The sequence below is a fragment of the Neoarius graeffei genome, chromosome 6 (genome assembly GCF_027579695.1).
Source record: "Neoarius graeffei isolate fNeoGra1 chromosome 6, fNeoGra1.pri, whole genome shotgun sequence".
Lineage (NCBI taxonomy): Eukaryota > Metazoa > Chordata > Actinopteri > Siluriformes > Ariidae > Neoarius > Neoarius graeffei.
Genome location: NC_083574.1, coordinates 94,560,805 through 94,588,163, shown reverse-complemented (window position 1 = coordinate 94,588,163; position 27,359 = coordinate 94,560,805). Strand labels below are relative to the sequence as shown.

At 43.9% G+C, this 27,359-nt stretch overlaps 1 protein-coding gene across 4 annotated transcripts in view; it reads left to right on the top strand.

The window, feature by feature from the left end:
- The window catches only part of veph1 (ventricular zone expressed PH domain-containing 1), a 285,636-nt gene that overhangs the window by 168,147 nt on the left and 90,130 nt on the right, over positions 1-27,359 (top strand). For 2 of the 4 annotated variants that reach the window (XM_060923054.1, XM_060923051.1), the window contains 4 exons: positions 1,285-1,500; positions 4,364-4,692; positions 18,052-18,191; positions 18,782-18,925. In XM_060923054.1, coding sequence (XP_060779037.1) covers positions 1,285-1,500; positions 4,364-4,692; positions 18,052-18,191; positions 18,782-18,925 — 829 coding nt within the window. The remainder of the gene's footprint in view (positions 1-1,284; positions 1,501-4,363; positions 4,693-18,051; positions 18,192-18,781; positions 18,926-27,359) is intronic. The other 2 variants (XM_060923053.1, XM_060923052.1) reach the window with 2 other exon arrangements.

The following is a 27,359-nucleotide window of genomic DNA, read 5'->3' as shown; positions in this document are numbered from 1 at the left end:
CAACTGCACTGCTGCTTAATGCTAAGAAATGCTTCATGTAATCTCTCTGTCAGAGGTTGGATTGCCGAGCTGAGGAATAAAACACTGTGTGTCATGCTGTTATAGGACAATAATCAGTGACGGGGGGGGGTGCTAGAGATACTGTTACCACCCTGCACACCTGAAGTGTTTTATTGCTCTTATACAAGAGCGCTTTGCTATACTAACATCCATCCATCCATCCATTATCCATAACCACTTATCCTGTACAGGGTCGCAGGCAAGCTGGATCCTATCCCAGCTGACTATGGGTGAGAGGCGGGGTACACCCTGGACAAGTCGCCAGATCATCGCAGGGTTGACACATAGAGACAAACAACCATGCACACTCACATTCACACCTACGGTCAATTTAGAGCCACCAATTAGCCTAGCGTGCATGTCTTTGGACTGTGGGGGAAACCGGAGCACCCAGAGGAAACCCACACGGACACGGGGAGAACATGCAAACTCCACACAGAAAGGCCCTCGTCGGCCACGGGGCTCGAACCCGGACCTTCTTACTGTGAGGCGACAGCACTAACCACTACACCACCATGCCGCCGCCATGCTAACAGTTATGTCTTAATGAAAGAATGACTCTGCACACTTTTTTTATTTGTTTATCATTACATTTTCTACTTTATTAGGAACTTGTTTTTGATTCTAAGATTCCTGTTCTTCACAGGAGTTGAACCCAATGTGTTCTTCTACTGTCGCATGCTGAGATGCTTTTCTGCTCACCACAGTTGTAAAGAGTGATTATATGAGTTACTATATCCTTCCTGGCAAAAAAAAAAACCTCAAACCATGAATCTGTCCATTTTCCTCTGACCTCTCTTATCAACAAGGCGTTTGTTTCCACCCACAGAACTGTTGCTCACTCACCTGATGGTTTTTTTTTGTTTTCCGCACCATTCTGTGTCAACTCTAGAGACTGTTGTTTGTGTGTGAAAACCCCAGGAGATCAGCAGTTTCTGAAATATTCAAACCAGTCCATCTGGCTCAAACCAAAACTCATGCTAGAGTGAAATAAAGTCACACTTTGAAATCACAATTTTTCCCATTCTGATGTTTGAAGTGAATGTTATAGTTACAAGTCAAGTTATAGCAGCTGTAAACAGTCATTCCTTCACTGGATTCTTTTTTCATCACTCTTTTGAAATTAATAATATAAAAAATGTTTACGCATAATTATTTTCATTTCATGGTGTAAGCTGAACAAGTGCAATCCTGACTGTGTGGTTTTGTGTTTGTGCATACAAGAGAAACCAAGGAGGTTGCAGATCCAAAGCAGTGCGAATCTGATTCCAGAAAGAACGATGAAGGCCAGAGTCTGCAAGTGAAGATCCAGGCTTTTGAAGAGAAACTAGAGGAGGAGGCAGCTCAGGAGGAAGCCGAGAGGGACTCACCAGGACCACAAAGGTGTTACAGCCTGGGCCAGGTGGCACGAGATGAGCGCCGAGACATCAGGTTCAATCGGTGTGTGGGTTCATGGTCTTACCTTCTACCTGCTGTTTAACAACAAAGTCCTGAAGATGTCAGAAAACATCTTACCGCTTTACCTCAGACTGGTAGGGGAGAGTGGGGAGGAGTGAGCCATGGGGAGAAGTGAACCACTTAAAATTTTTCTAAATTTAGCCAGGGTTTATCCCAGTTAACTTGTCATATGAAGTAGACCCCGAAGCCGTTTGTTTTCAGGATAATGGCTGGCTGATGAAATTATTGGCTGGCTAGCTGACTCAGCCAAAACCTTAATGGCTGCTGCAGCCACCAAAATGTTTATGGCTACAAATGGCTGATACTGGACGTCACTGTGTGGCATATATCCGGGCGAACGGATCAAACAAATGGGGGGAATAAATAGCAAATTACCACAGGTCCCCTGGTCTCTTACTTCATTGTAAATATAAATCTAGCAAGATTGTAGTTCAATGCTAATAATAAGCTAATCTGGATTGTTCGAGGAAGGCATCTAGCTATCTACTCTCACTCGCAATGACCAGTGAAGGACTGGCAGCTATCTTACTATGATGAAAGTAGAGTGGTGGAGTACTTTTTTTTTTATCAATCTCGAAGTATGTGAAACAAACAAACAAACAAACAAACAAACAAACAAAAAAAATACCTTTACACTTTCCCTCAGCAGCGGCAAAGAATGCAGCCATCTCGTCGATATCGGAGTCGATTGATGCTCTGGGTGGGTTCCCCAGTGTATCGTGGTAACGGTGTGAGGGGCGGGAAGCCAGACAGGTAGTCACAACGGCAAGCTTGTGGTGGCTCTCTGTGCTGTGATATCAGTTCTAAATCTCTACAGTGTATGCCTATACGTCTCTATTCTGTTACTACTAGTGTGTACAGTTGATCATGTTTGTGTCACTTTTCTTGTAGCTCATGATGTGGATAAACCCATTATTTGATGTACACAATTCTTAGTGGCTCAGCCAAATTTTATTAGATAGCGGCTCAAATTGGCTTACAAAATTATTGGCTGGCGGTGGCTCAAATTCTAAATGGCGGTTTTAGCGGCGCCTGGCGGCGGCTTCGGGGTCTAATATGAAGTCACCAGGGAATTCCCCTGACTTCAACCCACAGTGGATGGAAGCCTGGCACCCTGCTCACAATAGGAGAACAAAAGTCTAAAATTCAAGGTAGTAAGTAAATATTTCACTTAACATGTTTTTTCATCCTATTGTCTAATAAACCAAGATAACAATCACATTGTTGTTGTTGTTTATTAGGCATGTACTATGGTATTGTGTGATGACATAACCTGGGCCACATCCTTCCGTTCAAATGTAGGTCGACATCAGAAGCAATGGCGGGTCGTTTTGGGAGGAGTGAGCCACACAGTGCATGGGAGGAGTGAGCCTAGGCTCACTCCTCCCATCAGTGGCCCACTCCTCCCTTAACTAATCTTGTGTCATGGTGATACATTACCGTACTAATACTTTTACATGTAATTAAGGTATGGGGCTATAATCCACAGATTACCAATAATCCTACCAACCAGTCGTTGGCATCAAACGTACTTTAGACCAGTTCATGTTTGATGTGGTCTTTTAACACGTTCATTTTTGTATGCTGGGATGGCATACGAGGTACCTATACTTCTGTTGTAGGCTTTAAGAAGCCTTGAGTTCCAATTTCAGGTTAGTTGGTTATTTGGCTAAGCGTGCCCATTACTAGTATCTCATTTCAGATTATTTTGGTGTTTCGGCTAAAGACAGGCCTCAGGTTTAATTATGTTTTATAGACTGTAATGCTGCTGTACAAACACGTGTTCCTACAAAAAAAAACTTATAATAGCTGGACTTTTTTTGTTAAGATTTTAGATTTTTTTGATATCTTTACTGTTTTACAAGTTTTACAGTCTGATTTGTTTTTTTTTAATACGTTTCATTTGTTACAGTTCAAATAAAAGTTTGTATTTCATGACAAATGTCATTTGTTCATGATTTCAAGCCAGTGGTCCAGTCCTCCCCATGGGGTGGTTCACACCTCCCTTAGATCGGGAGGAGTGAGCCATAAAATTAACAGGCTTTTTCTCCCATCTGTAGAACTGATGGTTGCACGATTAGTTGTACAACTTGGTTCGTGTTGCAACTACTCTTAATACCTTTCATTTGCATAGGATCATTTTAACTTCAGCCCTTTTATTTTGGCTAGGGGTCCAAAAATAAAAAAAAGCGGCTCACTCCTCCCCACTCTCCCCTACAGAGTGCTGAAACTGGAGACTCCTTCCATAAATGTGAAATAAACATCTCCTTTGAGAATTTTTTTTTAATCAAGTCCTTGTGTAAGCTGTTACTATAGAAACAATAACATATTAGCAGGAGCATATTAATATAAACCTGTGATTTGCTGCTGTTAAAAAAAAATAATCAATCAAATTCCAGATTTCAACAGCGCTGTGGTCTAATAAAAGATAATAATGGTACATTTAGTGCTGCCTTTGGAGTTGGAGAATGAAATAGTGTTAGAGGAATGTGCAGTTGTAGAGCATTTGGTTTGCATTTGAGACTAAAAGTCATGCTGTGTTAATGAAAGCTGAAGCTCATTCATGCTCTGTGTTAGCTGCCTACTGAAAGGTCACTGTGTGAGGATAAATCTTGCCTTGCTTTTATTTTTTCTTTAAAGAATATTTTAATATATGATGCTGTGTATTTTCACTGTACCAGAAGAACTGCTCTTTCACACTGCTGTTTCATCAGAAAGAACGCATAAGCTATGCTGCTGAAGGTTTTATTGAGCTTGTTCAAGCACTGCATGCCAAAGAACATAAGCACAGATTGTTGTTTTAGTATCCATCTCTATTACTCCCAATCTGTCTTGTCTCTGTCAGGTCAAAGAGTCTGGCTCTGCATGCCGTACAGTCAGGTTCCACTAATCCTGACTGCAGCCAGGCTGGAGAAGGGAAACCAAACACTGAGGACTACCTGATTGAGGCTGACCTCTGCCCTGAGACTGATCCAGAAGCTCCCTCTGTTCAGGAAGAGCACAGTGAGCACCAGGACTCGGTTTCTCATGGGGAGGGAGGACAGACAGACAGCATGGACCCTCGGGAAAGAGACCGGCTATGGAAACACCTACGAGACAACTTAGAGAAGATCCGAGCCTTCTGCTCTGATATGGTCACACGGATCCCAATACCTGAGCATTGCATCATCGAAGGTACATGGCTAGATCAGACATGATCCTTCAAACCACTGGAAAGTGTTGCTTTACAAATTACGCAGCCATACTTGGCCAACCTAGTCAACATATTTACACTTTCTCAAGCTCCAGTGATATCGAATTAATATATTATGATGTAGTAATAGTGATAATTGATGACCTAAGCAGACAGTTTCCCTCCAGGGATTAGCAGAGGGTTATATTATTTACTGGTACATGTTATTGTACTTCATTAACTGTCTTGAGTGGCTACTTTCCAGAAATGACAATTTAACCTCAAAGAATTAAGTAGTGGGTGGGCCTTTGACTCGAGCTCATTGCTCAGCAGTGATACTGGAAGGGTCAAATGTTCAGTTCATGTTCAGTTGCTGTGCAGTTCCCTGGCAGACTTCCTGTTCTCCACTTTGATGTAACTTAACACTTTCCCACACAGCTATATTAAGGCAATTCATCAGTCTGCTAGAGTTTGTGTAGGAGCGTAAGGCTGAAAGGTTCGAATACATGAATGGGCTTTAGACAGTGGTGATGGACAATTGAATATTGAGTGGGCTTGTGGTTCAGTTGATTAAGCAGTGAGGAGGTTTTGAGACAGCATAATGTAACATAAGATTAGATAAGATAAATTAAGTTATGGTATGATTAGGCTGAAAGGATTGAGTAAAGAGTGGATGATAAACTAAGGGGATTGTGTCATGAATTGGCTCTCAGCTGAGACAAATAAATAATGAACGGGTGTTAGGCTGAAAGGATTGAGTGGAGTTAAATATAAATTGATAGGAGTAATAAGTGGACTGTAAACTGAGAAGATTGACTTAAAACGGGCTTATAAACTGAAAGGATTGGACAACCAATAGTTAACTATTAACTGAGAGGTTTGAGTAACCAGTTAATGATTAACTGAGAGGATTGAGTAAAGTACCGTAGCTGTCGTATAGCTCTAGAAAGTTAGCTAGTGGGGAGGACTTCGCAGACGTGGAAAAATTTCCACGGCATTAGATATACCATGGAGCACAGTGAAGACAGTCATCAAGAAGTGGAGAAAATATTGGACAACGGTGACATTACCGAGAACTGGACGTCCCTCCAAAATTGATGAAAAGACAAGACCAAAACTGGTCAGGGAGGCTGCCAAGAGGCCTACAGCAACACTGAAGGAGCTGCAGGGATTTCTGGCAAGTACTACATGTGACGACAATCTCCCGTATTCTCCATGATGTCTGGACTATGAGGTAGGGTCAAAGAAAAATATCCAGGCCCGGCTAAATTTTGCCAAAAAATACATCAACTCTCCCAAAAACATGTGGGAAGATGTGTTCTGGTCTGATGAAACCAAGGTTGAACTTTTTGTCCACAATTCCAAAAGGTATGTTTGGCACAAAAACAACACTGCGCATCACCAAAAGAACACCACACCCACGGTGAAGCATGGTGGTGGCAGCATTGTGTATTGGGGTTGTTTTTCTTCAGCTGGAACAGGGGCTTGGACCAAATTGACTGGTGTTTAGAAAGCTGAAGATGAAGAGGAATTTCATCTTTCAGCACGACAATGACCCCCAAAAAGTTTTGGAACGGCCCAGACCTAAATCCAATTGAAAATCTGTGAGGTGACCTGAAGAGGGCTGTGCACAAGAGATGCCCTCACAATCTGACAGATTTGGAGCACTTTTGCAAGGAAGAGTGGGCAAAAGATGTGGCAGGCTGATAGACTCTTACCCAAAAAGACCGAATGCTAATTAAATCAACAAAGTATTAGTTTAAGGGTGTGCACACTTACTGTATGCAATCAGCTTATTGTATATATATATATTATGTATGTGTGTGTGTGTGTGTGTGTCTGTGTTTTCCCACTAATAGATTTGTTGTTTTTCAATTGAATTGTACAAGTTATAGGTCATATTAGAGGTGAGAAAAGTTTTGAAATTATTTATCGTGGTCTCATTTTTTTACATTGGAAAAAATTATCATTTAAAAGGGGTGTGTACACTTTTTAAATCTACTGTAAACTGAGAAGATTGAGTAACCAGTGAACTATAAACTGAGAGGGTTGCATAACCAGTCAACTATAAACTGAGAGGATTGGCTAATGAGGGAGCTATGGCCTAATGGTTAGAGAAGCAGCTTTGGGACCAAATGGGCACTGGTTCAATTCCCTGGACCAGCAGGAATGGTTGAAGTGCCCTTGAACAAGGCATGTAACCCTTTACTGCTCCCCAGGCTGCTCTGGGTATGTTGTATGTCACTCTGGATAAGAGCATCTGCTAAATGCCATTAATGAATTGTAATATAGTGTCACTATAGACTGAGAGGGTTGGATAATGAGTGAACTATAAACTGAGAGGGTTGATTAACAAGTGGGCTATAAGCTGAGTGGATTGAGAAATGGGTGTACTTGTGATTCTACTCATTGTTGATTGGGTAATGAGTGGTTTTATCCTGGGTTGTGTATAAGAGAATTGAATAATGATCAAGTTTTGGCCTGAGAGGATTGACTAATTTGGTGATTGATTCGTGAGTGAGATTTTGGCTTGGAGGATTGAATAGAAAGTGAGTTTTGGGCTGAGAGGATTGACTAAAGAGCAAGCTTTTGGCTGAGAGGGTTGACTAATGAGCAGGTTTGGGGCTGAGGGGATTAAGTAGCAAGTGAGTTTTTGGCTGAGATGATTAATTAGCAAGTGAGTTTTTGGCTTGGAGGATTGATTAGTGAGTGAGTTTTTGGCTGAGAGGATTGACCAGAGAGTGAGTTTTTGTCTGAGAGGATTGACTAATGAGCAGGTTTTTGTCAGAGAATTTATTAGCAAGTGAGTTTTTTGCTTGGAGGACTGATTAGCAAGTGAGCTTTTGGCTGAGATGATTGATTGGCAAGTGAGTTTTGGGCTGAGAGGATTGACTAAAGAGTGAGTTTTATGGCTGAGAAGATTGACTAATGAGTGTGGTTTTGGCTGAGAGGATTAAGTAGCAAGTGAGCTTTTGGCCAAGGAGGATTGACTGAAGAGCAAGTTTTTGGCTGAGAGAATTGATTAGCAAGTGAGGTTTTGGCCGAGGAGGATTGAAAAAAAAAAGACTTTTGGGCTGAGAAGATTGACTAACGAGGGTTTTTTTGGCTGAGACAGTTTATTAGCAAGTGAGTTTTTGTCTGGGAGGATTGATTAACGATTGAGATTTTGGATGAGACAGTGGACTAGCATATGAGTTTTTCGCTGAGAGAATTGATTAGCGAGTGAGCTTTAAACAGTGTAGATCAAGTAATGGATGAATTTAAGGCAGCGAGAATTGAACTGGCTTTAAATGGAGAGGATTGAATATTTAATCCACCTCAAACTGTGAAACAAAAACATTTATCCTTAACCATTATTTATTATTAACCAGAGCTCAAACCCAAAAGGCACTGCGCATATTGCTAAAGAAGTCCCAGTTGCATCCAGGTAAATCATTTCCTGCTTATAATTTACTGATGCAGTTGATCAGCTGTCGCAGTTATACTGAGTGTTGCACAGTCAATATTGCTGACAGAGGGCTGAATCACACACATTATTCCTCCATCACCGTTCCAACAACTCAGGCCTCCGGCTCTACAAGTGATTATTAGTTCACCCTCACAAGCACCAACAGTTTAGAGATCTAACATGTACTAAGAAGTTGTTAAAAAGGCACTGTTTATAATGTTTCATCACAGAGCTTGATTTCTCCAGAAAATCTATTGCGGCAAGGTCGCATTTCCTGGTTGTTCTGCTGCAGATTTCTTCTTCTGTACACTCATAACTTTAAAATCTCTCCCCAGAGAGCTACAGTACGGTATTTCATCAGTCTGTGTGTGTATATATACAATGGATATAAAAAGTCTACACACCCCGTTAAAATGATAGGTTTTTCTGATGTAAAACAAATGAGACCACGATAAATAATTTCAAAACTTTTCCCACTCTTAATGTGACCTATAACCTGTACAATTCAATTGAAAAACAAACAAATCTGTTAAGGTGAAAAACATAAAAAATAAAAAAAAACATTCAATAATCTGGTTGCAAGGGCGGCACGGTGGTGTAGTGGTTAGCACTGTTGCCTCACAGCAAGAAGGTCCTGGGTTCAAGCCCAGCGGCTGGTGAGGGCCTTTCTGTGTGGAGTTTGCATGTTCTCCCCGTGTCTGTGTGGACACCCTTTGGGTGCTCTGGTTTCCCTGACAGTCCAAAGGCATGCAGGTTAGGTTAATTGCTGGCTCTAAATTGACCATAGATGTGAATGGTTGTTTGTCTCTGTGTCAGCCCTGCGATGACCTGGCGACTTGTCCAGGGTGTACCCCACCTCTTGCCCACAGTCAGCTGGGATAGGCTCCAGCTTGCCTGCGACCCTGTAGGACAGGATAAGCGGCTACAGATAATGGATGGATGGATGGAAGCTGGTTGCATAAGTATACTTTCTTGAAGCACCTTTTGATTTAATTACAGCATTCAGTCTTTTTGGGTTGGAGTCTGTCAGCCTGCCACATCTAGACTTGGCAATATTTGCCCAGTCTTCCTTGCAAAAGTGCTCCAAATCTGTCAGATTGCAAGGGCATCTCTTGTGCACAGCCCTCTTCAGGTCACCCCACAGATTTTCAATTGGATTTAGGTCTGGGCTCCGGCTGGGCCGTTCCAAAACTTTTTTGGGGTCACTGTCATGATGAAAGATGAAATTCCTCTTCATCTTCAGCTTTCTAGCAGACACCTGAAGGTTTTGTGCCAAATTGACTGGTATTTAGAACTGTTCATAATTCCCTCCACCTTGACTAAAGCCCCTGTTCCAGTTGAAGAAAAACAACCCCAAAACACAATGCTGCCACCACCATGCTTCACCGTGGGTTTGGTGTTCTTTTGGTGACGCGCAGTGTTGTTTTTTCACCAAACATACCTTTTGGAATTGTGGCCCAAAAGTTCAACCTTGGTTTCATCAGACCAGCACACATTTTCCCACATGCTTTTGGGAGCGTTGATGTTTTGTTTTTGGTTTTTTTGGGTTTTCTTTGCAAAATTTAGCCGGGCCTGGATGTTTTTTTTTTTTTGACCCGACCCCATAATCCAGAAATATGGAGAATATGGGAGATTGTTGTCACATGTAGTACACAACTAGTACTTGCCAGAAATTCCTGCAGCTCCTTCAGTGTTGCTGTAGGCCTCTCGGCAGCCTCCCTGACCAGTTTTCATCTTGTCTTGTCTTTTCATCGATTTTGGAGGGACGTCCAGTTCTTGGTAATGTCACTGTTGTCCCATATTTTCTCCACTTCTTGATGACTGTCTTCACTGTGCTCCATGGTATATCTAATGCCGTGGAAATTTTTCCACGTCTGCTAAGTCCTCCCCACTAGCTAACTTTCTAGAGCTATATGACAGCTATGGTATTTTCTAAAGAGGATGAAGGCCAACACTGAGACACGTGAAGTAAAATTGATGCTTGTGCTACGGCACAGCAGGAAGTGCTGTTTGCCCTCTTCCTCATACCCAAACTCACAGATTCTCACTATTGGCTAATGATTGACAGGAAACAGTGTGTCATTGTTCTCGTCATCGTGGATGGCTGTGGCATTGTCAGGACTGAGTGTTGTCCCACATCAGTACATTTGATGTCACAGCCTATGTCTTGTCTCCAAGTCCAAGGTTAGAGAAGCAGTCTTGGGCACAAAGGGTCACTGGTTTGATTCCTGGGACCAGTAAGAAAAACGTAAGGGCAGTTGAGTGAATGAACAGCACTTTCCCTTTCCTTCTGTATCATGGCTGAAGTGCCCCCTGAGCAAGGCACCTAAATGCCGAACTTCTCCCCAGGCACTGTAGCATAGCTGCTCACTGCTCTGGTTATCTGTTTGTGCTCATTGCTCACTTGTGTGTTCACTGCTTCAGATGAGTTAAATACAAAGGACGATTTTTGCTGTGCTTGAGTGTACATGCGATAAATAAGGTCTTCTGTTTTGCTTTTCTCGGTTTACACTTTTTTATACCTGCAGTCCTCGAAAAAATCTCCCAGTCTTACTTGCCCAATGGGCGAGCAGCACCTATAACATACTCGCCCGAAAAACAATTCCACTTGCCCAGAGCTTTATTTTATTTTGGAGAGGACAGAATGCAGTTGATTTTTTTTTCTTCGCTTCTTCCTGACTAAGACTGTCCAAGTAATCCGGTAGGAGAGCTTTTTTAGCTGTAGTTTTCTTCGGATAACAGCAACAGACGCTGGACATCTCTGCTTGGCTTCAGTATGTGAACAGCCAATCAGCGGGTCCTGTATGCGTTTACGATTTTTATGTCACAATTTACAACCAATGGGACACACCCTTTGTCGGCTGTCCACCAATCACAGGCTCCCGTGCCACAATGGTGGTATGTTGATAAATATTGAGAAAATAAAAATGATATCATTACGAAATATATGAAACCATCAAAAACAATAAAAAATCATTTTTTATAAATATACAGTACCAGTCAAAAGTTTGGAAACACCTTCAAATTCGATGTTTTTATTATTTTTTTTCCTACATTGTAGAACAATACTGAACTCATCAAAACTATGAAATAACATATGGAACATATGGAATTATATGGCAAACAAAAAAGTGTTAAAAAAACATGTTTCATCTTTTAGATTCTTCAAAGTCGTCACTCTTTACCTTGATAACAGCTTTGCACACTATTGGCATTATCTGAACCAGCTTCATGAGGTCGTCACCTGGAACGCTTCTCAATTAACAGGTGTGTCTTGTCAAAAATGGAATTTCTTGCCTTCTTAATGCATTTGACACCATCAACCAGTAAAGAGTAAATAATAAAAATACAGTAAATAGCCCTGTTCGACAACTGTAGTAATCCATATTATGTCAAGAACCACTCAACTACCGTAAGTAAAGAGAAATAACAGTCAGTCATTACTTTAAGACACAAAGTGTCTTTTAGTTAATTAAAATAAAGAAAAAACATAGAATTTGAAGGTGTTTCCAAACTTTTGACTGGTACTGTATATTAGAGGTAAAGAACATTATTCAGTGATATCGTTTATTATTAACTCCAATCGTGATATTAAAGTTCCAAGTTTGACACCTGCCCGCTTCAACCGCGCTGCTGGCACACGATGTCCTTGACCCTCGTCGCACTTAGCCAATTGGTATAATTACGTCATTGCGTGGACCCGTCTGAGCCGAGCTTTTCCAGTACGCTCGAACACACGCATACTGCGACGAATTATAACCAAAAACAAGGAAATTTGAATGGTTTCCTCACAATATTTTTTGTACTTTTATATATTGTCGTGTTGATGAATAAAACTTTTTAACACAGTTTCCGTGAAACGAGACGAGCGACTTTAGACTTTGGTTCCCTGCTCTCTTAGTGCAGAGCGAGCATACCGTACAGTCAATGTCTCTGACGCTTGGTAGGATTAATTTTATACAGGAACCAGTCCAGGAAAACAAGATTTTCGATAGACACAAGTGAACTTTGTTTTGACGAGGAGTCAGATGTCACAATGCATGATTCACTTTGCATAATAATAATAATAATAATAATAATAATAACTGCGGGGCGGCACGGTGGTGTAGTGGTTAGCGCTATTGCCTCACAGCAAGAAGGTCCGGGTTCGAGCCCCGTGGCCGGCGAGGGCCTTTCTGTGCGGAGTTTGCATGTTCTCCCCGTGTCCGCGTGGGTTTCCTCCGGGTGCTCCAACTTCCCCGACAGTCCAAAGACATGCAGGTTAGGTTAACTGGTGACTCTAAATTGACCGTAGGTGTGAATGTGAGTGTGAATGGTTGTCTGTGTCTATGTGTCAGCCCTGTGATGACCTGGCGACTTGTCCAGGGTGTACCCCGCCTTTCGCCCGTAGTCAGCTGGGATAGGCTCCAGCTTGCCTGCGACCCTGTAGAAGGATAAAGCGGCTAGAGATGATGAGACGAGATGAGATAATAATAATAATTGCTACTGTTGGACTTACAGTTCAGACCTGCACCACGGAGCGGTTTCCTGTGTTGCTTAGGTTGCCAGCACTAACTTTTGTCATCCGATCGGATGATTACCATTAAAGTTTTACTCATCCTTGCACAGACTTTAGTCGTCTCGGACGATCGGACATGCGGTTTTTCAAGCATTGACCTGTCTTTTTTTTTTTTAAGCAAAGATTGATTTTTTTGTGCAATTCTCAAGGAAAATTCTGTCTTAGATGTAGTGAAAAGTCATATCCATGTACATCCAAATAAATTTCTTTCCAGGGCTTTGAACCAGAATTTTTTTCCTATTGGTTCGTTCCGAACAGAAACGGAATTTTAACGTTTCCGGTTTTGGGTTCCACCATTAAATAGACGTTCCCGAACCGGTTAGAACAAAAAAATTTTGTTCCTGGAACGGTTAATTACGTTCCCTGTCAGCTGCTTAACAAATGGCTATAAAGTTATGTCTCTGTCTCATCCAGCTTAAGCCAAATGTAGGCTAATTCTATTACAACCTTCATTAAATAAGACAAGAAATAATTCAAAACAATTATTATTTCAAATGTTGGCGATTTGGATTCTCAGTATGTCTTCCCATCTACACAAACAGAAAAAGTGCCAAAAATGAAAGATAATTCGTTTAGTGTGTTACCAAAGGCTAGTCAGGCCCTATAGAGGGCTACCGCATGACGTCACCACGCCGCGAGATTTTGTTAGGCGCCATATTGGAAGACCAAGTACACATCTATGCAAGTACATACATTCATAAAACAAACTACACCTGAAATGTAGCCAGGGCCGGTTCTGCCCTAATCTGGACCCGGGTGCAACATCGTGCAACCCCCCCCCCCAAAAAATCCCACCAGTCTAAATCAGGACAACCATCACATAACTATAACTATAAACATTTTATATCAACTATTTTAACTAAATGGGCTATAATAAATAAGCCTGCAGGCAGCCACGGCGGGCTGCCTCAGAAAAGTAACCATTTGTCCTACCTTAAAACTCGTTTTGCATTTTCTGCCTCCTTTTTTGTATTTTCGACCCTCCGTTTATTTTCTTTCCTTTTCTGAAAACCCGATTTGTGTCCAGACATTTTGTTCTGCTACCAACGAACTAACTCGTCAGGTCTCGTCTCTCGAGCCCGCGATGATTCCCGTGGGAAGGGCAACAACTGATACATTTTTACAAACAGCCAATAGGGAGGTTGCAACGTTCAGGCTCTTCTTTGCTCAGACACTCAGTAATGCAATTACTCACTTATTATCACGTGGAGACGTGATAGTAGTCCACCCTCCCGCTCTCTCCATTCAGTCAGCGAACGTCACACAGGAAGTGAACCCCAGCGGGTCATAGAAACTTGCGCAGGAGAAGAATGACTTTTTTATTTGTAGGCTACGGAAACTTTGAGGAACGAAATAAAAACCGGTATTAACCGGTTACCATTATTTTTAATAAGCATTTCTGTTCCGGAACATAAAAAATAATAAAGTTTCTGGTTTCGTTTCTGTTCCATGTGAAATAGAAAAAGTTCCCGGTTTTCGTTTTCGTTCCTTGAACCGGTTCAAAGGCCTGTTTCTTTCCATCTATTGTACAAGTAACTAAAGCAGAGTTTGAGAGTTTGAGGTGTTGCATTTGTGACTGTTGAAACGGGTCCAATGCAGCTTTCCTGTTCTGTACAATCATCGAATGAAACCGCACACTTCCTCTATAGAGCTACAGTAAGGCAACCCGTGAGTGTGTGTGTGTGTGGACACATAGGGTTGAGTCATATTCATCAGAACATGTGGAAATCGAAGGTAATGTCCCATGTCGATGTGTTCATGGCTTTGTAGGGTTTCGCAATAACCAATAGACAATTTGCCATCACTAAATGCTTGCGTGCTGCTCGGTGAATTTTTCTCCAACATCTGGCATTTTATGAAGCGGAAGCTTTTTTTTTCATCCTCTTCTTTCACATACACAGTGTTAAATTTACACCTGCTTTTAACTAGTATGCCTTTTTTAACTTTTATTTCGTTTTTTAAAATAATGTACATCCCATCGGTTTTTTTTTTTTTGGTCACATTTATGAAAATTTATCAAAATTAAATTCTATATGTATTAATGGAGTGATGGCGTATAATGTAGTCTGTTAAATTGGCTGTTAAATTGTGTGTTAAATTTGCAAATGGCTGTAGAGGAATGAAACAGTTCAGGGACATGCTGTTGAAGGAAAATAATCATCTTACACTGTCGTTGATTATTTCACAGTTATTCCACAAAATCGAGTCGTACAGTACATGAGCTGATAACGTAGGTCGGCTATAAGCCGTGTACGACAAGATTGAGTGGAATAACTGTTTTATTTCATCCACATTCACTGGATTTTGAGAAGCTTTATCCAAAACGTCCGACAAAATCATTTCCGCTTAGAATGTAAACAAACCGGCGAAATGACAGGAGCAATTTGTGAAAAATGCGATAAGAATAATAATTCTTGAAAAATAAAAATGGTTCTTGCCATCAAATACTCATTCTCATCTCATTATCTCTAGCCGCTTTATCCTTCTACAGGGTCGCAGGCAAGCTGGAGCCTATCCCAGCTGACTACGGGCGAAAGGTGGGGTACACCCTGGACAAGTCGCCAGGTCATCACAGGGCTGACACATAGACACAGACAACCATTCACACTCACATTCACACCTACGGTCAATTTAGAGTCACCAGTTAACCTAACCTGCATGTCTTTGGACTGTGGGGGAAACCGGAGCACCCGGAGGAAACCCACGTGGACACGGGGAGAACATGCAAACTCCGCACAGAAAGGCCCTCACCGGCCACGGGGCTCGAACCCGGACCTTCTTGCTGTGAGGCAACAGCGCTAACCACTACACCACCGTGCCGCCCCGGATTAGTGCTATTTAATAAATCTGAATTTTCGGGTAGAGATGGACGGTTTAAAGCATCTCTGCCGCTCAATAACTTACCCCAGATGCCCTCGTGTCACCCTGTTTTTATGAACCACTTTTACACCAAACAGCAGGGGCACTTTTTTACTTTTCTTTGAACTCCCTATAAACTGAATTTTATAGCTCGTGTCTTGATAACATGTCAGAAACATGCAGTAAAGATTTAAAAGGTAATGCGTACTGCACTTATTTAGAAGTATGTGCACCCGTCTGAGAAGAAAACACTGAGAGAGATGGATGTGGAGGAAAGATCAGAGGGTGGAGCAAATGCCTAAACAAAACCATCCACACACACACGCGCCAGATATCGACATACTGTATATCGACACTTCTGGTCTTCTTAAGGCCCGGTCCCACTGCACTTACGGATGCAAAGAGGATGTAAAACGTAAAAAAATCTTTGCCATCCGTTGGAAAACGCTATGCATCCGTTGTGTACTCATTGCATACGTGCTTCATACGCTCTATCCATCGAGCATCCGTCCACTGTGATTTCATCCGCGCAAAAAGTTTTGAGCTGCACAAAACTTTTAGAACGGATGAACTTTCCGCCGTGTACGATGTAAATCCGCGACATATACGAGCAACAAACGTTCTATGTCCGTTATCATCCGTTAAACGTCTGCTGTATCCTCTCTGCATCCTCTGGGCATCCTCGCAACTCACATCCGCTGCAGCTGAAAACGGAAAGAGGGAGGAAAGATAAGGTACATGAAACGTCTATTCATCGTTAGTAGCACGGAAATAGAAAGGATGTAAGCGTATGCATCTCGTATATAAAGTATTCAAAACGGACAAAGCGTTTATATCTGGGATGTATCTCGTATATTTAGGATGTCTGGAGTATGTCTAGAGTATGTAGAAGGACACCTAGAGGACAATCGATATTTTGTATAAAAAGGGGGAGAAAATCATCTAGTAGTAGAGATGTATCGATGTAGCTGCCAGCACGTCTTTCCGCTTTATGCTGACGGCGTGCGTGCTGCATCCCTTTATTTCTGCGGAGCAGACGCAATTCATACCCCCCGCATGCGCAGTGAACGGTCTGCATCTGATATACATCCGTGCAATATCCCCTTTGTGTCCGTTAGGCGTACGTGATGCATCCCCTTCATCTGTTATGCATCCGCTCTTTCTGCTATGCGTCCGCTTCTCAGTTATCACCGGTAACCCCTTCGGAGCTGTCATCCACTTCCATCCGCTAGGCTTCCTATGAACATGCGTTTAACATCCCCGGTATATATTACCCACGTCCGTTCTTTTCCGTTCTATTTTCGCCAATTTTGTCCATTTCTGGAGCGGATGAAAACAGATAGAGCCACCCCCGAAATTTTGCTCATCCGCTGTGTCCTTTTCGCATACGTTTTGTGTCCATCGGCCAGTGGGACCGGGCCTTTAGGGTTTTCCTCCCAGCTTAACCTTTTAGAGTTTGTACAGACATCTCAGCAACCCTGATTGGTTAGTAGCGAGGTCATGTGATCCCTGGAGGGGATTTCACTGATGAAAGTCAGTGGCGGTGGCGGGAGGGATGCGACCGCCCCTCCCTCCAAATTATCTTGGGGGTCTGCGCCCCCCCAGGTTATGACGGGAGTCCTTTGACTATTTACAAGAAAGAAAAGGAGAGAGTAGTGTGAATAAACAGCCCGCTGCACACCTTTGTTTTCCCTTATTAAATCCCGCTGCGTCCCTTTATCCCGGCGCCCCGGCGGCATCCCTTTGTACTATAGGTTGGTAGCACCCATTCGCACCAAAACCGATGCAAATTAGCCTGGCCCTGATGTCACTGATTGCCTCCACTTTCTGGGATTGTCCTTATTTGGTTTACGCAGAATTGCAAAACCCATCACTTTTAGTAGACAAGCTGATTTATGAATATTCTGTGGACTAATTAACCCATTGCTGTGGCAACTGTCTAGACATGTCTGGTCTCCTTGGGTACTCGCGCCAAAGTGAGGACCCTGTGACAGCAAGGCTATGACAGTGTCGCTACTTTTGTATCTGACTGATACAGTAACTCGTGTCCTGTCTGGATGGCTAGATAGTGTTCACGAGGCATACAAGCAGGGTAAGAGGGTGTTATCCTCTCAACGATACTAAGTAGATGTAATTACGTTATAGTATCATTGGTTCTGTTTCAGAAAAATCCATGGACGAAATATACTCTAATTAAGACATTAAACTTAGCTTTACGACACCAAAATTTGCCTCTCAAAATGTGGGAAATAGAGTTTTAGAGGGTTAAAAATTCCAAAATTTTTGGACCGGCCTAGATTTGGCGCACCTTTGGCACGTGACACGTCGCCCTCCCATCCAGAACTTCCTGCCGCCACCTCTGAAAGTGATCTCACCACTGTCAGTGTGGTTCTAAACTACTAAATCACCAACTCACTCCGCTTCAGGGAGTAGGGATATAACATCAGTTACAGGGAAAAATGATGTAACGTGTGTGTGTGTGTGTGTGTGTTGCAGATACCCAGCAAGGCTGTGTTGCTAAACTGTCATTCTCGTGTCCAATGAAAGGCCATTACTGTCTGTACGGGAAATCCAGCTTCTCGCTGTGCAGCAGTCAGCCCCACCTCTGGATACGCATCATGCTGCTCGTTTTGCAGGTCAGTGTGTATGACTGATTATAAACATATAAACCCCAGGGGACGCTCATCACATCATCTTCCCTCATGAGTTTGTTAGCATTACAGTAACCCAGTAACCCTGGTTTCTCAAAAATGTATGTTATGCTACTTATAATGACTATAGCACATGATAAAAATCTGGAAAAAAAAAAGACGGCGTGATTTCTTTCTGTACAGAAGAGTTTGTGGGTTGTGTTTCTCGGTCACATGACAGACAAGCTGTGTGTCTTCGAGAGAGAAAAAAAAGAGCTATGGGATGAATGTTTATACTGTAGTTATGTAACTATGAACAGATAAAAAGTATGACATGTCACCCTCTAATAAATAAAACGTAATTGTTAGCAAATTTCTGTCATAAACACTTGCTGTTATTGGATAACGTTCAGCTTCAGGGTGGTGACAGTCGGTCGGCTTCATCACACCACCTCAGCGTTGATTATTTTTCTATGATGGAATGTCCCCAGCTGTTTTATACCTTAAATATTACATGAGTTTATTTTATTATTATTATTATTATTTCAAAAAATTTTGCAGTGACAAATTTCTTGTGTGTGTGTGTGAGACTACAGAGCAAGACTGATGAAGCTCTGAGCTCTGACGATACGTGTGTGCAGCAGCTCAGGAGACTTTGGGAGAAAGCGCAGCTTAAAGGAGCTCACAGCTTCGAACTGGCCATGACTCACACTGCTGTACCACAGAAAAAGGTGAGACAGGTGAAATATTACCTACATCTATATTTCTGCCTTTCTTTCACTTCCCCGTTCATCACACTTGACTTCAAACTCATGTGACCCTCACAAGAGGTGGATACAGGCTGCCTTAGGGGCAGGGGTGAAAAACAGACGCACCATTAATTTGTTGTTAACTATTAACTAATGAAGGACCTTCTTTTTCATGTTGAACCACCTAGAGGGCACTTCATCACATTTTCTTGTATATAGGAGAGCTGATAAGGCACTGTGTCTCGTTTTCTCCTATGGAAGGGCACCTTAGAGGGTACTTGATCATGTTTTTCACATATGTAGAGGGCACCCTAAAGGGCACTTCATCTCATTCTCTCACATGTAGAAGATCATATGTCTTATTTTCTCTGTTGGAAGAGCACCTTGGAATGTACTCCATTGAGTTTTCCTGTATGCAGGGGCAACCTAGAGGGCACTCCATCACTTTTTTTTTCCATTTGAATGGCAGCCATTTGGGCACTTCAGATTTTCTCCACTGTACAGGCACTTTATCCCATTTATCTTTGCTATGGGGAACCCGAGATGGCACTTTATCATGTCTTATCTATCATACAGAGCACCCTAGAGGGCACTTTATCATGTATTATCTGTTATATGGGGAATCCTAGAGGGCACTTATTACTCCTTATCTAATGATAGGGCACCATATAAGGTACTTTATCACATTTTATCTATTGTATAGGGCACCCCAGAGGGCACTTTATGGGGCCCCCTGTAGGGCACTTTATCAGGTCTTATCTATCGTATGGGGCATCATAGAGGGCACTTTATCACTCCTTTTCTAATGATAGGGCAACCCAGGGGCACTTTATCACATTTTATTTATTGTATGGGGCAACACAGTGCATTTTATCACACCTTATCTTATGATAGGGTACCTTAGAGGGCACTTTGTCACTCTTTATCTAATTATGGGGCACCTTAGGGGGGCACATTATCACTTTTTTAATTTATTTATTGTATGGGACACCCTAGATGGCACATTATCACTCCCTATCTTATAATATGGCACCCTAGGGGGCACTTTATGATGTTTTATTTATTGTATAGGACACCCTATAAGGCATTGTTCACACCTTTCCTAATGTTGCCCAACTTAGAGGGCACTTCATTAAATCTCCACTGTACAAGCACCCTAGAGTGTATTTTATCACATTTTATCTATTGTATGGTACATCCTAGTGGGCACTTTATGGGGCCCCCTACAGGGCACTTTATCATGTCTTATCTAACATATGGGGCACCCTAGAGGGCACTTTATCATGTCTTATCTAACATATGGGGCACCCTAGAGGGCACTTTATCATGTCTTATCTATCATATGGGGCACCCTAGATGGCACGTTATCACTCATTATCTCATGATAGGGCACCCCAAGGGGTACTTTATGACATTTTATCTATTGTATAGGGCACCCTATAAGGCATTTTTTCACACCTAACCTCACGATGGGGCAACCTAAAAGGCACTTCATTACATTTTCTCCACTGTGCAGGCACCCTAGAGTGTATTTTATCCCATTTTATCTATCGTATGGTACACCCTAGCAGGCACTTTATGGGGAACCCTAGAGAGCACTTTATCATTTTTATTTTCTATAACATGAGGCTCCCTAGATGGCACCTTTGCAGCATTTTCTTAACCATAGGTGTGCCCCCCCCCCCCACCCCCGCTTCCCTCTTCCTGGCCCCCATGAGTCCACAAGTGCCCTCACGTTTGTTTCATTTTCCTGACAAACACGACAGTTGACCCCTCAATCCTAAATCCTCTGCATGCCTCAGTTCTCACCTATGACCTCAAAAATAACCCAAAATAATAAACACAAATTCGAACAAACAGTGCCCCCAAAGAGAGCAGGCCACGACCTCCTACTACTTTTCTAAGAGCTTTAACTTTAATCACTTCCTTTACATGATATATCACCAGCATGTTGCTAATTTGGGTGAAAATCTTTGCTTTTTTGAACAGATATGAGTTTGCCCAAGATGGCAAAATGTATAAATATAGACAATCTGCCAATAATTTATTAACAAAAAAATGATTTAATAACTTCCTTTATACCACATCGCTGTTGACTTTGCCATTTTGATTGGACAGAAGGTGTTGATTAATTTTCTCTAACAGCAGCTCTGACTGTAGTGCAGCTGCACATCTCAGGTTTATATTTATGCACACCTCCTAATGCATTACTGTTTCCATAGTAACCGCTCAACTCAACTTATTTCACAGATGTCCTACAACATTTTAAATTTCCCTGAGGGAACCCTCCCAAAGGGATCAATAAAGTTCTAATCTAATCTAATCTAATCTAATCTAATCTAATCTAATCTAATCTAATCTAATCTAATCTAATCTAATTTAATTAAATGTACCTATATTCAGAATGAGGTCTTGTGACATAAGCCCAGACCAAAAAAAGAAAAGTGCCAGGGTGTTTCAGCAGTTTGGAAATTTTGAAATAATAATTTCACAATGTCCATTGTGGAGCACGCTGCAGGATTCCCATGCTGCGGGATTGACTGTTGTTACAGAATTAGGAAAGCAGCGTGGTGGTTCAGTTCTCATTATGTCTTCTTTGTGATCATATCTTATCTCAATGTGTTGTGTAAGCAAGATCGTCCACTCACAAGCTTGTTTCTCGAAACCAGACCTCATATGCAAGTGGAAATAATTAGGTCTAGAAGGGAAACCCAGCTGCTACTTTGCCTTCTTGTCTCTCATGTCACTTTCTTTCTTATCGTAACCCACTAAGAGCAGTTCATCTTCCTTGAGCGTGATTTACTGTACACATGTTGAGAATTCACCAACCATATGGAACGCGTATGGTTTTAAGTGCTTTTCCATTAAACTCCATAAGCACTAAAGTATACACAAATCTAAAACAAAATCTTTTGGCTTTTTATAGAAAATGTGAATAGTTTAAAGTTGAAACCCTACACGGTATACACACAGAACACACAACCAAGTTCTAGCAACCCCCCCCCCCCCCCCCATACCTCAGGTATACTCATAAACTCCATTTTTAAAAAGAAAAAAAGGTCCTAGAGTTACCATAACATCGCCCTGGCCTCTGCTTGGCCCTGTGATTTATTGCCTGTCCTGCTCTTAAAGGCTGACGTTCATCGTAAACATCTGCGCTCAGCTGGCGTGGTCTAAAATGGCCCGGCTACAGTTCTCAGTGAGCTGCTAATAAACACTATACCAAGCCTCTCTTATCACTGGAGCTCTGTTCTGTGTTTCAAACCATGTGTTGTTCATCTCAAAAGCCCATCAGGCTCTTCATTTAATCAGATATGCATGCTGAGAGACCACCATGATGTGATCCTTTCCCGAGTCCCTGCGTTAAACTGACCGTCCATCCAAACATAGCGCTCATTTCTGACCTCGTTGTTCCAGATCTTTTTTGACCAACCATGGACACTTTTTCTTTCCGTAATAGCTACTGTCTGGAAAGGAACATCACTGTGTTTTACAAGAAGATGCTCAGGAACTGGGAAATGAGAAGCACATGGTTGAAGACGAGCATATAGAAAATAAAAATGGCGGTTTCTACAGCTACCATGCGCATGCTCAGACATGCACATGTACAAACACACACACACTACTACTACTACTACTACTTGTGTTACTCTGTACGACATCAGATGTCATGGAGCAGAGCTAAACCATTGCTGGATTAGCGCAATGAACTCAGTCTTAGACTGTCAGTCTTTTCACCTGATCAATGGAAACTTGAAGCAGCTGGGCAATTTTTAACCAGGGGTCCCTATAATATTTCCTTGTGGGTTTCGCAAATAGGGCTTTCATGGTAATGGCAGTGTTCTCCACTTTGCAGACATGGCCAATGTACTTAAGATGCTGAGAATATACAAAATTACACAGTGGCATGGTCTTCACCATCTGAGGAATTTGTTCATTACTATATACACAGCTAGAGTTGGCTTCATCCTCATCCATCGGCGTGTCTTTTCTTTTCCATATTCCGTAAACATTGGAACCAACATATTTCAAGTTTTCTCATTTGTTGCTCATTTGGTATGATGTTTGTCCTTCAGGGTCGAAGATGACCATGACTTCAATTTGGTGGGTGACAGTTGTTGGTCCAGTGGTGACTGATAAGGCCAATCCAGGCTTTGAAGGTGCACCCACATGTTGACATTCCATTTGCCAAGGTTGAGTACCTCCACTATCTTTTTGTTATATTTCGATGACTGAGTGGAATCCCTGCCAGCTGTGGTGTGCTGGCCAGGGTGAGATGAAGAAGGCTATGTTTGGGGCACCTTTTTTAGCCCCTTCCTCCATGGAAGTGAGCAGGGTGAATCCTAAACAGGGCTGCTCAGACACCCAGGGGGTTGCTGAACTCCGCTGTTGCTTTATTCCAGCAGAGAGTGACCCTATGCCCTGGGCTGCCTGTGTGCAGGTTTGTGACTACAGCTTCCAGTGTTTCTGCACCTGCTACTTCACCATTTGCCCATCGCCACAGGACTTGAATTTGAAGTCATGGCCTGCATGTGACTTGGATTACAGTGAGGGAGAGTTGCGCAGCTGTCAGCCTCACTCTCTCGTCCCAACCTAACTGGGTCCAGGGGCAAGATGGAATCAAGATGGCTGGAGTTAGGTCAAGATGCAATGGATGGCCAACAGTGTTCTACGTGTTGCAGTGTGCCCTGATCACGCTCCATAAATGCTTTGCTGGGTCCGCCTTCCTGCCTGTTGAACCACCAGGTGGTGATCTCCTCTGCACAGTCTGCCGAGTCTAGTCTTTGGTTGTAACCCTGACCAGGGGGAGTGAGGGGTTCCTAGTGCTTGCTCAAGGCACCACCCCAGGTTAGTGGAGGGAAGGAGATGCCTTACTACTCCATTGCATGGCAGTCAAGGATGGCACATGCCCACTGCCCTTGCTCAGTTGGTAGCCAGGTCTGTGTCCTATACATTAACCATGATCTTTTTGTGTGATCTTTACACACTGCTACATTTGTAATAATTCACTTGCGCATGTAATGAAAATTACTCAGGAGTAAATAAGTTGTCTGGTGAAAAAAAAAACTCAAGTATTTACTTTTTGTAGTTTGTCCACAGTTGACAAAACTAATCTCAAAATGTTCCATATCTGAAGAATCAATTTTTGAACAATTATGCCATGATGATGAAATGAACTCCACCTCCAGCCAATAAAGAAAGGCAACATTAGCTAGCTAGGTAACTTAGCCATGAGATGTTGAGGTTTCATTAGCTTGTAAGGTCATTGTGGCAGCGAGGGCATGGTCAAGCATCGGTCTGTGACAGGAGGGCGGAGTCAGGGAAGGTAAGTGGCAGAATCACTACACCTGTCGTTAATTAATGTGTTTGTGTGTCTTCCCAGTGACCGCCCCCTATTTAAGGAGAGAGAGCGAGAGAAGAGAGAGCTCTCTCCCGAACCAGACGGCTGATGTGTGTGCGTGTGTCTGAGTGTGTGAGAGTGTTTAAAAAAGCTGAAAAGCTGAATAAAAGAGAGTTTTGTGACTCAGTTCTGGCCTGCAGTCCTTCTGTGCTCCACCCACCTACATGAACTGTCACAGTGGTGCCGAAACCTGGGACATGAGCACAGAAGACAACAGCCCCATGGAGTCCTCCCCCCTTCGCGGACCTGATCCACGCCCTCACCACGCCCCAACAGAGCTAGCACCAGGTGCTGCTCGCCCTCTGAAAGGAGCAAGAACAACGGTTAGAGGCCCTGGTGCTGGCGCAACAGGAAGATTGTCGGGCGTTCCAGCACCTCCTCACGTCGGCGGGGTCTACCAACGCTTCCACTGCGGGCCCGTCCCCCCCCACCCTAACAAAGATGGGCCCACAGGACGACCCCGAGGCATTCATCACGCTCTTTGAGCAAGTCGCGGAGACCTCGGGGTGGCCGATGGATCAGCATGCAGCGCGCCTCCTCCCCCTGCTAACGGGAGAGGCTCAGCTGGCCACGCTACAGCTCCCCGCCGACCACCGGCTGGCCTACGCGGACCTTCGCTGGGCCGTCCTCCAGCAGGTGGGGTGTACCCCCGAGCAGCAGCATCAGTGCTTCCGCGCTTTGTGCTTGGAGGAAGTCGGCCGGCCATTCGCGTTTGGCCAGCAACTCCGGGACACCTGCTGGCAGTGGTTGAGGGCCGACAGCTGCGACGCCGAGGGACTCATCGACCAGGTGGTACTGGAACAGTTCATCGCCCGTTTACCAGCAGGAACCGCAGAGTGGGTCCAGTGCCACCGCCCGGCGTTGCTGGATCAGGCAATCGAGCTGGCAGAGGACCATTTGGCGGCTGTCCCGATGGCAGGACAGCAGACAACCTCTTCTCTTCTCTCCTCTCTCTCTCTCTCTCCTCCTCCTCCTGTGTCTCCTCCTCGCCCCATTCCCCCACCGCGGAGGTGGGGGCCGGCACCACCCCAGCCGGCCCGCCGCACCCACGGTGCCCTTCTGTTTCTCCCTTCTGTGTCTGTCTCTCCCCCCCCTCAGGTGACTGAGCCCCAGAGCACTAGTGCAGAGAGGAAGCCTGGGCCAGTTTGCTGGCGCTGCGGGGAGCCAGGCCACCTCCAACAGCAGTGCTTGGTAATGGGGGTGGGCGTGGTGGTTCGGATCCCCGACGCACCAGAAGCCGCCCCCGATCGGGCTGGAGCGTATCGCATACTGGTGAGTATCCAAGGGGATACATATCAGGCGTTGGTGGATTCTGGTTGTAATCAGACCTCAATCCACCAAAGCCTGGTGCAAGACGAGGTATTGGGGGGAGCACAATTGGTGAAGGTGTTGTGTGTGCACGGGGATGTTCACAACTACCCTTTAGTGTCGGTCCACATTCTTTTCCGAGGGGAAAAATTTATAGTGAAGGCGGCGGTTAATCCTCGCCTTACCCACTCTATAATTTTGGGGACTGATTGGCCAGGATTTCGGGATTTAATGACACACTTAGTGAAGAGTGGGTCCTGCCATTTAACAGGGGGAGGTCCCGGTGTTGCTTTGGCGGGAGCAGCTGTCACAGAGCCGTCTACATCATCTCTGCGTCAGAGTGAGGAGCCGCCGGCCCCTCCTCTCTCTGTTGGGGAATCCCTCACGGATTTCCCATTAGAGCAATCGCGAGACGAGACTCTGCGGCATGCATTTGACCAAGTGAGAGTAATCGATGGTCAAACGCTCCAGCCGAACGCCACCCCATCCTTCCCCTACTTCACGATTATGAAGGATAGATTATACCGAGTGACGCAGGACACTCAAACTAAAGAGCGAGTCACGCAGCTTTTGATTCCGAAGAGCCACCGGGAATTGGTATTCCAGGCGGCTCACTTTAATCCCATGGCTGGACACTTAGGGCAGGATAAAACACTAGCCCGAATAATGGCCCGATTCTATTGGCCGGGGATTCGCGGCGATGTCCGTAGGTGGTGTACGGCATGCCGCAAATGCCAGTTAGTAAATCCAGTGGCCATTCGAAAAGCGCCTTTGTGACCTCTACCATTAATCGAGACCCTGTTCAAAAGAATTGGGATGGATCTCGTCGGGCCATTAGATCGGTCAACACGAGGGTACCGCTTTATATTAGTCCTAGTGGACTATGCAATGCGATACCCGGAAGCAGTGCCTCTTCGCAATATCTCAGCACGCAGTATTGCGGAGGTGCTCTTCCGCGTCATCACCCGAGTTGGAATCCCGAAAGAGATTCTGACTGATCAAGGCACCTCGTTTATGTCACGAACACTGAACGAACTGTATGGGTTATTAGGTATTAAGCCGATCCACACCAGCGTGTATCACCCACAAACGGACGGTTTAGTGGAACGGTTTAATCGCACCCTCAAAAACATAATTAAAAAATTCGTAAGTGAGGACGCGTGTAACTGGGATAAATGGTTCGAACCCTTGTTATTTGCAGTGCGAGAGGTCCCCCAAGCCTCCACGGGGTTCTCCCCGTTTTAATTATTATATGGGCATAAGCCGCGCGGCATTTTAGATGTGCTGCAAGAAAATTGGGAGGAGGGACCTTCACCAAGCAAAAATGAAATTCAATACGTTATTGACCTGTGCGCAAAACTCCACACACTCACACACCTAACCCAGGAGAATTTGCGGCAGGCCCAAGAATGGCAAACCCGCCTGTACGACAAGGGTACACGCCTTAGAGAGTTCGCACCGGGAGATAAAGTAATCGTACTGTTGCCCACATTGAGCTCTAAATTAGTCGCCAAGTGGCAAGGACCCTTTGAGGTCACACGGCGAGTCGGGGACGTCGACTATGAGGTGAGGCGAACGGACAGGGGTGGGGCGCTACAGATTTACCACCTCAACCTACTCAAACTCTGGAACGAGGAGGTTCCTGTGGCATTGGTGTCAGTGGTTCCGGAGAAGGCGGAGCTGGGGCCGGAGGTTCAAAAAGGAACTTTAGCATCA